Below are 13323 nucleotides of genomic sequence, written 5' to 3'. Positions count from 1 at the left end.
TGCATTCCAGAGACCCACCACTCTACTTTCTCTAAATATCCCCTCTCACCTTAAATGCATGCACTCTAGTATCATAGGTTTCAACCCTGGGAGTGGCTGTTTATCTATGCTTCTCACAATCTTATAGACTTCTACTTAGTCTCATCTTTGTCTCTGCTGCTCCAGAGAAAATATCCCTAGTTTGTACTAGGTAGCATCCTAGTACCAGATCCAGATGCTACCAGATCCAGGTAGCATCTGGTAAATCTTTTTTTCCACCCTCTCCAAAGCCTCCACATCCTTCCTATGATGGGCAACCAGAGCTGAATGCAATACTCCAGATGCAGCCTAACCATAAATTTTTAAAGTTACAACATACCTTCCTGACTCTTGAACTCATTGCCTAAACTAATAGAGGTAAGCATGTTATATGCCTACTTTACCACCCTGCCAACCTATGCAGCCACTTTCGCAAAATTACGGACAGATCCCTCTATACATCAACACTGTGAATAAAGGTCTTGTCATTAGCACTGTAAAAGATCTGCCATTAACAGTGTAAAGGTCCTGCCATTAACAGTGTACTGTCTTTTTAGTTGATCTCCCAAAGTCCAATACTTCACATTTGCCTGGATTGTATTCCATTGTGTAAGACATGGAGGTATGTCTATTTATTGAATAGATGTGGTATCATAATCCTGCTAAACTGCACCTAGGGTGATGAAGATACACATTATTAACAGGTTATCAAACCTTGTCTAGCAATTTAATAAAATATTTAACCTTGCTTTATTATCTAATCAGAAAGGCAGTATCAGCAAACATATAATACTGTCAGGACGCTGAAGCAGGGACCCAATCGCAGAGCAAGTACTGTGCGTACTGTGACATTTACTGAGTAGGAAATCCAGGGGGCAACAAAGTCAGTGTCAATGTTCAAGCAGGGATCAAAAATTCCAGAGAAATCCAAAAAACAATCAGGATATAGGCTGAGTCGATATTCAGACAGACAGAGTTCAGATACAAACACTGGAAAGTCTCAGGAAAACTCACTGGCACAATCTGGCAACAAACAGGTGAAAACACAGGACTGAAATACACTGAACAATAAACAGAGAGGCAGATGATAGGTGGAGCACAATGAGTCATAAGTGGCAGCAATAATGAGAAACAGATGAGAGATGGCATACTCATTAATACAGGAGTTGGTGTAGAGCTGGAGCGGAGACAGGAGCACATGGCAATACAAAACCACAGATTGATGGCTAGGGGGAAACACAAAGACAGAGTTCAACTGGAGGTACTGACAAACACTTTCTTGGCACCACATTACAGTATCAGTCTGATTACTTTAGGGCTAAGCTAAAACTAATTTTGAAGTGTCTGCAGCAGAACTGGGCATTTAATCGCTAATCAAGGTGCAGGAATTGCCACAACTGACACTGCCAAAGGCAGAATAGGCTGCTGAAACCACAGAGGCTGCTGATTGAGACTGTGGCCAAGGACATCTTATACTGTAAAAGTATAGGATCACACATAATTTGCGGTTGGGTGTGCTTGGTTAGAAAGTCTTACATTCAAAAACTCCAGGAAGGCTTGAAAGTACCTGCACATAGTCTTGGTCACCCACCTAAAATGAGGATTATTGGAGGCAGTCCAAATAAGATTTACTAATTTATAGGATGAAAGGGCAGTGCTATCAAGAAAGGTTAAACAGTTTGAATTTGTAGTCATTTGCACTGTTCAATCAGGTTTGTGTGTCTAGCAAGTGATACAGAAAGCACTCTCTGTGAAAAGGTATAGTAATAATTTATTTACAAACAGTAAAAATTCATGTTCCCCAAGTTAAAGGCGCTACAATGCTGATTACTCAAAATACATGCATTCGTTAAAGTGCACAAAGAGAATACCTTCCCAATGGTCATGTCTTAAACAATGGAAGAAGAGAGCAAGCCTCCTGCACATGCTATTTTATATACCCAGGATATTTGCAACTGGACACCATACATCTATCCAATGGGCAAAGCAACTGCATCTTCTAAACAATCAAAATGGAAGCAACTTTCAACAATCAGAATAAGGCATGTCCCCACAGGACATCATTGAAGAATAGAATAGCCTTATTCAAAATATAAGATCCTGAGAGGCCTTAACAGGGTATGGAGAGATGTTTCCATATGTAGGAAAGTCAAGTGCAAGGGGACATGGTTATTAATAAATATCTATGCACCTCAATTGCTTCTCTCAGAGTATGATGTAACTCCAGAATATTATGCCCGAGGGTAATGGGGCCATTATATTAAATATATTTAAGGCCGAGATAGGTAAGTATTTGAAAGTTGGAGACATTGGAACATTAAGGGGAAGAGGCACAGAAGATGAAACCAGCAGAGATCAGCCATGATCATAATTAATGGTGGGGCTGGATTGACGGGCAAAATGGCCTGCTGCTCCTCTTATCTTCTTTAGCATTTGTGTTATCGGTGGGTGAATGTCTGTGGTTCATTGAGATTTTTCAGTTCAGTTTTGACATAACTCATCTAGAGAAGAAAAAAAACTTCCATCCTTACCTCAGAGCAGTAAGCCTTCTCAAAGAGATCAGAAAAAACATTAGGGCAAGTTAAGTCCCTTCACATGGATTGTAAAGGGCTGCATCTTCTAAGAAGTTGACTGGCTGAATTTGTTATTTTAACCCTCTTATGGGCAATTATATCATGGAAAATTCTATATACTCATGAGTTATTTACTTCTATTAAGGTCATTCTGTAAATTGGACTTGCTTCACTTATAGTATTTTCCAAAGATTGGTAGCCTGCTGGCAACCTCACTGAGACCAGTTCACAAATATTCAGTGAACTATTGACATGGATTTTCACTTTCTGTTGCTTTCAGGTATCATTGTTAGGTGTTCTGATTTCTAGCAACTGTAGAATCTCTGGTGTTTATCACTTTTTGGGAATCTGCTGGGTTCCTCAACAGTAATTGTTGAAATACAATTACGTATTGAAAAACAATTTCTTGTCGATGGACTTAGCAGATTCCCTAGGCATTTGTTGCTCAAAAAGGTGACATTGGTAGGAGAAAGCAAAAAGTGAAGAGATAGAAACTTACAGAAGAAACCTGGGGTTCATGAGCTGTTAAAATTGTGATATTCGATTCTGAAAGGACAGAAAAGGTTTTTTGTTGTAACACAGCTTGAACAGAATTGAAGTACTATCTCATTTTGAGAAAAAGAGAGTTGGGCTTTTTTTTTTACAGTGGGAAGAGCTTGCATGTGTGATGGATGGAAATAATCGTAGATCTCAGTAAATTATTTCAATACATCTTGTAGATGGTGAACTTTAGTCTCAAATAATATTCAGCATGATCCACATCAAAATAACATGCCTAATTGCCACCATGATCACTATCTTAAAATTTCATTCCCTCCATCACCAGTGTTTAAGGTTCAGTGCCAACCATCTGCAAGATACAGTAAAACAATATACTGATTGTTCTGTGGCACCACTCCCTTCACCTTGAGAAGAGCACAGAAATGAAGTGCAAAGAAAAACCATCCCACACTAGGCACACATTATTTGATTTGAAAATAAATTTCTGTTCTTTCATCTTCACAGGTTTAAAATTCTGTAATTCTCTTCTTAACACCGAGAACATCTTCACCAAAAAAACTTGTTATGATCCCAGCCCCCTCCTTCCTGAGAATCGCAAGATCGCTATTAATTCGGGTCTTGGACCCAGGAAATGAGAGAGAATCCTCAGAAAGACAACGCAACGGATTTGACCATTGTTTCTTGGATACACCTTTGTGGATTGTGACCCTATGCTACATGCCAGCTATCAGGGCTACGTGTACACCCTCGGGCAATGTGGGGTGGGGATTGTATCACCCCACCTTGATTGACATCTACAACCCTGCAAGTCAAGATAAAAGAGGGGCTGCAGGGGGCAGTCCCCTAGCGACGCACCAGAAGGAGACACCATCGCTCATTGCTCCCATGATAACGGGAAGCTATTCGGAAGCCACGTGTGGTCCGTTTCCCCTGGCCTGGGGAACGGGTGGCTGATAACACTGAAAAGGACTTCGAACTGACAACGGGGAACCCACGTTCCCGATTCAATGGTTTGCATCCAAAAAGACTGGCAAGTTTCTTTTCTCACCAAAAATCTCTCTCTCTCTCCAACAAGTGAAACCCAGCGGTCCCCAAAAGGCTAAAGCCTGCATGAGCTCGAGAGACTTTTATATTTCCATCAGACAATATTTTACCCCTAGACAAAGTGATAGAGCTACTTCTTATTGATTATTACTATACCTGCGCTTTAGATTGAGTATTGATGACGTATATTATCTGAATGTTTGTATTAACCTTACTTTTGTGCCCCTTTATAAATAAAAACGTTTAAAAATAGTACCCTCAGACTTCAACGGATCTCTCTATCTTTGCTGATAAGTGACCCAGTTACGGGGTTCATAACAAACTTAAAACAGTTTAAAAGTTTACCATAATTTCTCAAGAGTATTTAGCAATGGACAATAAATGCCGGCTTTGACTGTGATCTCCATGTTCAGTGAATAATTAGAAAAGGTCAATAGCCTACAAAGAACTTGGCATTCCTCCAATATTTACCTTATGTGTGCATCCAGAATCCTTTGTCGTGGGACCAGAAACTTTTCAACTATACATCATAAACTGAAGAATTTCCTCTCTAGATATGTCTCTCGAAAATTTTCTCTTAATTTAATATCTTTGGGAAAACCAGAAATTTTATCTCACCAGGCTTTTAAATTTTTTAGTGACATACCATATAAAGTCATATTGTTGTTAATTTTACTCATTGTTGCTAAAATATATCTTAAGTCAGATATTCTTTTACATAGTGCTTCTGTACTAAACAATAACTACTTTATTATAGTTACCACCTAAAAAACCACAATGCACTTTGCCCTTCAATGTCAGTGTGATCATGTAAAATAAGAAATAAAAGTGTGAAGCTTCAGAGAATCACAATTTCTTCACAAATCGTTCAACATCTGATTTATTCTTCCAACACTGTAGTAAGATAACAACAATTCAATAATTTTAACAGAAGTATGAAATAATAACCAAATCTCTTTGTTAAAGCAAATTAGAAAGTCTGAATAGAAAATTCTTAAGGTGAAATACAATACTGTAGAATTAGCACCACATCCTATTATGAAATCTTTCATATTATGAGACTGCTCAATAGACATTTGAGAAATGAAATCAAACACTTTCAGTTTAACTAATAACCTTTGACTTAAAGCTAAGATGCCAGTGTTTATCCAGAAAATGCTCACAACTTTTATAGTCCTTTTTTTATCGTACTTTATATAGTACATTTTTATACAGTAGTATTTTTACAGCTTTCACCAACAATGGCAATTTATGAAAAATAAAATAATCTTGGACAATAACTTCACAAAACTTGAGCAAATTTCACAAGTTTTTAACCCTAACTATCAATTTCGGCTATAGTTGATGCTAGAGAAGTCAACAATGAAAGAATACTAAAAATGCTGAGAAACATTTTTTCTCTGTCATTTGGTAATTAATTAACACAATTTTAGCAAAATGGAGATTTTGTTTCAACTTTACTTCTGTGGGTTTATTTTTGTCTTAAGAGTAAGCTTAGAAATTCCACTCATCAGACTCTGCATAGAATTTCCAATGCTGATTCATTATGTGACATGGCAGGAATTCTTCGTCTCTTACAAGTAGAATCTCATGAAGCTGCAAGAAGCTGCAGCTGGATCTCTTTTTCTGAATATGTGAAAAGGTACCTGTAACTAGGTATATCAAAAAAGCAATTACATATTGTACAAAAGTGTATGGCTGTACATGCAGACTAAAGTTCAACACACAAAGTAAATTTATTATCGAAGTACACATACGTTACTATAAACTACCATAGAACACTACAGCACAGAACAGGCCCTTCAGCCCTCCATGTTGTGCCGACCCATATAATCCTTAAAAAAAAGTACTAAACCCACACTACCCCATAACCCTCCATTTTTTCTTTCATCCATGTGCCTGTACAAGAGGCTCTTAAATACCCCTAATGTTTTAGCCTCCACCACCACCATCCCTGGCAAGTCATTCCAGGCACTCACAGCCCTCTGTGTAAAAAACTTACCCCGATGTCTCCCCTAAACTTCCCTCCCTTAATTTTGTACTTATGCCCTCTGGTGTTTGCTATTGGTGCCCTGGGAAACAGGTACTGACTATCCACCCTATCTATGCCTCTCATAATCTTGTAGACCTCTATCAAGTCCCCTCTCATTCTTCTACACTCCAAAGAGAAAAGTCCCAGCTCTGCTAACCTTGCTTCATGTGACTTGTTCTCCAAACCAGGCAACATCCTGGTAAATCTCCTCTGCACCCTCTCCATAGCTTCCACATCCTTCCTATAATGAGGTGACCAGAATTGAACACAATACTCTAAGTGCGGTCTCACCAGAGATTTGTAGAGTTGCAACATGACCTCTCTACTCTTGAACTCAATCCCCCTGTTAATGAAGCCTAGCATCCCATAGGCCTTCTTAACTACCTTATCAACCTGTATAGCGACCTTGAGGGATGTATGGATTTGAACCCCACGGTCCCTTTGTTCATCCACACTCTTAAGTAACTGACCATTAATCCTGTACTACCTTGAGATTATTTTTTTACAGGCATTTATAAGAAAAAAAGAAAATCATGTTACAAAGAACTATACATAAACAAACACTGACAAGCAACAGATATGTAAAAGAATACAAACTATGCAAATAAAAACCAATACTAAGAGCATGAAAGTGTCTTTGAAAGTGAGTCTATAGGTTGTAGAGTAGGTTCTGAGTGGTTGTGATTGAAGTTGTCCATGCTGGTTCAGGGGCCTGATAGTTGTAGCTAATTACTGTTCCTGAACCTGGTGGCCTGGATGGTGGGGATCTATGATGATGGATGCTGTTTTCTTGTGGCAGCACTCCCACTTACAAGTACTCAGCGGTGGGAGGGCTTTGCATGTGATGGGCTAGGCTGTATCCACCATTTTCTGTAGCCTGTTCCGTTCTTGGTCTTTGGTGTTTCCAAACCAGGCTGTGATGCAATCAGTCAGGATACACTCCACTGATTGACAAAATGTAGAATTATTTGATAAATAAGTTGGCAAATGATTAATAAACAGTGCTAAATATATCTGTTCTATTTAGCTACTCTCTCAAATGGTAATAGCATGGTAACAACATTGAAGACCATATTATCAAATTAATGTTAAATGCCAAGGACTTGCAAACCATAGGGCTGCGGTCTCCAACGCCTGTTTCAGGCAAGCACGAGGAAATCTGCAGATGCTGGAAATTCAAGCAACACACACAAAATGCTGGTGGAACGCAGCAGGTCAGGCAGCATCTATAGGGAGAAGTGCTGTCGACGTTTCAGGCCGAGACCCTTCGTCAGGATGGAGATGTTTCAGGCAGATGCTCTGAACATTAAAAGCTGTTTATCTGTAAAATTGAACTTGTTGCGAGATCCAAAGTCTGTAATATGCCATCAGTCTAAAAATAAGGAGTAGGACTGAAAAGGAAGAATTTACTTCAGAGAATGACTTTGTGGAATTTTCTAAGCTAGAGTGATGTCCAGTCACTTACATCAGTTGAAATGAAGAGTGGTAGATTTCTGGTTGTTGAAAGAATCAGGGGATAGAGCAGGAAGATAGCGCTTGAAGCAAAGATCAGCCATGATTTTGTTGACTGGTACAGCTGTCTTGAGGGACCTATATAGTCTGCTTTTGTTCTTATTCCTTACTTCATTTTGTGCTTATTTTGAAGATGAATTTACAGTGGACCTTGTCAAATGGTGTAGGCCTCTGACCATAAAAAGGTGAGAACAGGAGCGGGATGGAGAATTAAACTAACAGCCAACTGGAAGCTCAGACATACCTTTCAGGATAGAAGAGAGGAAAACACACAACGTTTGTATAAAACAGTTTAGTTGGAGTTTATTAACTTAAAGATAAACTAAAATAACAGGTATAGAATAATAATTACTGGCTGATGTACCAGTCATATTAACAAACCTGTACACATTCTCTGTTGTTCAGTTAAGGAAGATGTCTTATCTGTTAATATGATAGGATCTGAAATTGACTGAATCTCTGGAGTGGTAAATGTTGTAATCATGGAGCTGTATTTCAGAAGTTCTTTCCCTTTGTACATAACCTAAAAGAGAAACATGTCAGTTCAATACAGCACTTTAAAATGAAAGTGCTTCTATTTCAACAATAGCTTTTCTAATCATCATGTGGAGCATTTGGTTAGACTATTTTTTATTAACGTTAAATGCTCATGTGAAAGATGCCATCCACATCACATCAGTAGCATTTATCTTTTCATAAACTTTAGTGGTTAGAATATTATTTGTGAGCCAGTGAGGGTAAAGATAGGATGAATGTGTGGCTGAGAATTTGGTACAGATGGCAGGGTATCAGATTTCTGGATCGTTGGGATCTCCTCTGGTGAAGGTATAACCTGTACAAAAGGGATAGGGACCAATATCCTTGCAGGCAGGTTTGCTATTGGAGAGGATTAAACTAATTTGACAGGGAGTTGGGAACTGAAGTGATAGGGCTATTGGTTTACAAGCAGAGGCAGTGTGTAGTGAGACTGTTAGGAAGGACAGGCAGACACCAAGGCAAAATTGCAGTCAGTGGGATGAGTTGCAACTTAAAGGGGTGGGGGGGGGGGGGGGAGAGAGACAAAATCAAAAAGGGTGATGGATACAGGACTGAAGGTGTTATATTTGAACGCACACAGTATATGGAATAAAGTAGATGATCTGTTAGAGATTGACAGGTATGAGGTTGCGGGCATCACTCAGTCATGGCTGAAAGAAGATTATAATTAGAAACTTAACATCCAAAGTATACACATTTTATTAAAAGGACAGGTAGGTAGGCAGGCAGCGGGGATGGTGTGGCTCTGTTGATAAAAGAAATGAAATCAAAACCTTAGAAAGATATAAGATCAGAAAATGTAGAATCCTTGTGAGTAGAGTTAAGAAACTGCAAGTGTCAAAAAAGACCCTGATGGAAGTTATATATAGGCCTCTGAACAGTAGCCAGAATGTGGGCTACCTATTACTATGGGAGATAGAAAAGGCATGTCAAAAGGGTAATATTATGATAGTCATGGGGTTTTCAATATGCAGATAGATTGGGAAAATCAGATTGGTGCTGTTACAAGAATCACCCCTTGTAATAATGATCAGACAGGCACAGAGAGATCCGTATTTACCAGCGAGTACCTTTACTGTTTCAACTAAAAAGCATGTGGAACCACAAACTAACTACCTGTGTGCGCACCCACTAGAATCCCTAACCCTCTCTGAACAGTCAATGATGAGAAAAGGTATTACCCAGAAAGGAGTCCACGCTGGCCGAGCTTTCCTCATGGTTCCGATCTCCACATGTCGATGGGGCCCTCCTTATTCACAATGGATGGTCTCTGGTTGCTGGAGAGTTATCACCCCTATGTATTTGGAACTTATGGCTCTTATAGTGTTCCTCATTAGTTGAACTGATGGATCTCCATCCCATTGTCTCAAGATCACCTGACGTACCTGGGTCACCTTCTTACTGGTTCTTGTCGAGAGCTATAGCCAACATTATTTCATGGTTCTGCCCACCCTTGTGTATTTGTGTCTTTCTACTCTGACTGGTCCATACCAGCTAAACTAGGTAACCCAACAGAGTCTAATGAGATTACAGATTGCTTCTTTGGTAGGTCTGGCACTTTGCATAATAAATAGCTACTCATCTGAGAATGGTCTCAGGTTTAGCAGGTCATTACCTGAACCTCTCGTGTCCACATTCAATTGCTCCAATTAGATTATCCCAGAGCAAGAATCAGCTCAGAGTCCACAAAATAGGGGGAAACAAAGACAAACAAGAGAAAATCTGCAAATCCAAACAACACACACAAAATGCTGGAGGAACTCCGCAGGCCATGCAGCATCTATAAACAAAAACAATTGGTTTGTCTGTTTCCCCTGTCCTTAAATCATTCAAATCCACTAATTTGTAGACTGTAGTTCCTTCTGGCCAACAGTGCCAGATCCCATGACCATGTGAGAGAATTTGCAGAATGCCTACAAAATATTTTTATAGCAGTTTGTGGTTGAGCCCATTGGGTATCAGTTATTCTGGATTGGGTGTTGTGTTATGAACCAGATTTGATTAGGGAATTTAAGGTAAAGGAACCCTTAGGAGGCAGTGATCATATATGACAGAATTCACCCTACAATTTGACAGCTAAAATCAAATGTATCAGTATTGCAATGCAGTAAAGGAAATTACAGAGGCATGAGAGAGGAGCTGGCCAATATTGATTGGAAGGGGTAACAAGCAGGGATAACAGCAAAGCAGCAGTGGCTGGAATTACTGGGAGCGATTTGGAAGGTGGAAGATAGATACATCTCAAAATAAGAGGTATTTTGAACAACACACACAAAATGCTGGTGGAACACAGCAGGCCAGGCAGCATCTATAGGGAGAAGCACTGTCGACGTTTCCGGCTGAGACCCTTCGTCAGGGCTAACTGAAAGGAAAGATAGCTAGAGATTTGAAAGTAGGAGGGAGAGGGGAAAAAGCGAAATGATAGGAGAAGACCAGAGGGGGTGGGGTGAAGCTGAGAGCCGGAAAGGTGATTGGCAAAAGGGATACAGAGCTGGAGAAGGGAAAGGATCATGGGATGGGAGGCCTAGGGAGAAAGAAAGAGGGAGGGGAGCACCAGAGGGAGATGGAGAACAGGCAGAGTAATGGGCAGGAAGAGAGAAAAAAAAGGAGGGGAGGAAAAAATCTAAATATATCAGGGATGGGGTAAGAAGGGGGAGGAGGGGCATTAACGGAAGTTAGAGAAGTCAATGTTCATGCCATCAGGTTGGAGGCTACGCAGCCGGTATATAAGGTGTTGTTCCTCCAACCTGAGCGTGGCTTCATCTTGACAGTAGAGGAGGCCATGGATAAACATATCAGAATGGGAATGGGACGTGGAATTAAAATGTGTGGCCACTGGGAGATCCTGCTTACTCTGGCGGACAGAGCGTAGGTGTTCAGCGAAATGGTCTCCCAGTCTGCCTCGGGTCTCATCAATATATAAAAGGCCACACTGGGAGCACCGGACACAGTATACCACACCAGCCAACTCGCAGGTGAAGTGTCGCCTCACCTGGAAGGACTGTCTGGAGCCCTGAATGGTGTGGGGGGGGGGGGGGGGGGAAGTGTGAGGGCAGGTGTAGCACTTGTTCCGCTTACAAGGGTAAGTGCCAGGAGGGAGATCGGTGGGAAGGGATGGGGGGACACGAATGGACAAGGGAGTCAAGTAGGGAGCGATCCCTGCGGAAAGCAGAAGCAGAAGCGGTGGGGGGGGGGGGGGGGAGGGGTAGGGAAAGCAGGATGATGCAACCTTGGCTGACAAGGGAAGTCAAAGCCAACATAAAAACAAATAAGAGAGTATATGATAAAGCAAAAATAAGTGGGAAGTTAGAGGATTAGGGAACTTTTAAAAACCAACAGAAGGCAAGCAAAAACAAGGGAGGGGAAAAAATGAAATATGAAGCTAAGCTAGTGAACAATATTAAAAAGAATACCAAACATTTTTTTCAAATATATAAAGAGTAAAAGAGAGGCGAGAATAGATATTGGACCACTGGAAAATGCTGCTGGAAAGGTAGTATTAGGGGAGAAGAAAATGGCGATGAGCTGACTACGTATTTTGCATCAGTCTTCACTGTGAAAGACACTAGCAATACGTTGCAAGTTCAAGAGTCTTACGGGGCAGAAGTGAGTGCAGTTGCACTAGGGAGAAGGTGTTTGGGAACCTTTAAGTTCTGAAGTTAGGTAAGTCACCTGGACCAGATGGACTATATCCCAGGGTTCTGAAAGAGGTAGCTGAAAAGATTGTGGAGGCATTAGCAAAGATCTTTCAAGAATCACTAGATTCTGGAATGGTTTCAGAGGAATGGAAAATTACAAACGCCACTCCATTCTTCAAGAAGGGAGAGAGGCTGAGTAAAGGAAATTAAAGGCTAGTTAGCCTGACCTCAGTGGTTGGAAAGATGTTAGAGTCAATTGTTAAGAATATAGTTTTGGGGTATTTGGAGGCTCGTGATAAGGAAAAATCTTGCCTGACAAATCAGTTAAAATTCTTTCAGGAAATAACAAGCAGGATAGATGAAAAAGAACCGGTGGATGCTGGGCACTTGGATTTTCAGAAGGCCTTTGACAAAATGCTGCATGTGACGCTTCTAAACAAGATAAGAGCTCATGGCATTATAAGAAGATACCAGCATGAATAGAACATTGGCTGATTGGCAGGAGCAGAGAGTGGGAATAAAGAAAGCCTTTTTATGACTGGCTGCAGTGACTAATGATGTTCTGCAGGAGTCAGTGTTGGGGCGGCTTCTTTTTATGTTGCATGTCAATTATATCAATAATGGAATTCATGGCTTTGTGGCCAAGTCTGTGGATGATACACAGATATGGGGAGGGGAAGGCAGTGTTCAGGAAGCAGGGAGGCTGCAGGAGGACTTAAGCATATTAGGAGAATGGGCAAAGAAATGAAAAATGGAGTACAGTGTTAAGAAGGAATAAAAACATAGACTATTTTCTAAACAAGGGAAAAATTAAAAAATCTGAGGTGCAAAGTGAGTCATCAGCCTGGCCTAAAGGTTAATTTGCAGGTTGAGTCAGTGGTGAGGAAGGCAAATGCAATGTTAGCATTCATTTCAAGAGGACTGGAGTATAAAAGCAAGGATGTAATGCTGAGGCTTTATAATGCATTGGTGCGGTCTCACTTCAGAAATTCAAAGTACATTTATTATAAAAATACGCATGCAGTATACAACCCTGGGATTTGTTTTCCCACAGGCTGCCACAAAACAAAGAAACACCATGGAACCCATTCAAAGAAAACACCAAACACCCAAACTGCAAAAAAAAACAAATTACACAAACGGCAAAAAATGAGTGAACAACACACAGAATATTAAACATCAAACTGCAGATTCCTTGAAACCATCTAGGAATGTTCAGTTTAGTTCAGTTCAGTTTAATTTAGCGCTGTGTCATTCGTTGACTGCAGGCTACAGTCAGTCTGTGTCTAAGTACCCCAATCAAAATTGCGCAAAATAGCAATTAAAAAAGAATAACCAGAACCAGAAATACGTGTAACATGAACTTCAGAGTCCTCTAAAACCAAGTCCATTCCTTGAGCCACACTGATTTAACCTTGCCCAAGACTCCTGCACCTTCCTCCATCAGCAGCGAACAAAAGGAAGAGGG

At 40.4% G+C, this 13323-nt stretch overlaps 1 protein-coding gene across 1 annotated transcript in view; it reads right to left on the bottom strand.

Moving 5' to 3' along the window:
- Positions 1 to 6884: 6884 nt before the first annotated feature.
- Positions 6885 to 13323, bottom strand: part of LOC140729789 (uncharacterized) — a 46860-nt gene continuing 40421 nt past the window's right edge. Inside the window, 2 exon segments of the mRNA XM_073050006.1 lie at positions 6885 to 7112; positions 8062 to 8203. Of these exon segments, the coding sequence (XP_072906107.1) occupies positions 7018 to 7112; positions 8062 to 8203 (237 nt within the window). The 3' untranslated portion in view covers positions 6885 to 7017.

The sequence above is a fragment of the Hemitrygon akajei genome, chromosome 6, assembly GCF_048418815.1.
Source record: "Hemitrygon akajei chromosome 6, sHemAka1.3, whole genome shotgun sequence".
Taxonomy (NCBI): domain Eukaryota; kingdom Metazoa; phylum Chordata; class Chondrichthyes; order Myliobatiformes; family Dasyatidae; genus Hemitrygon; species Hemitrygon akajei.
This window is presented reverse-complemented; position numbering and strand designations above follow the sequence as displayed.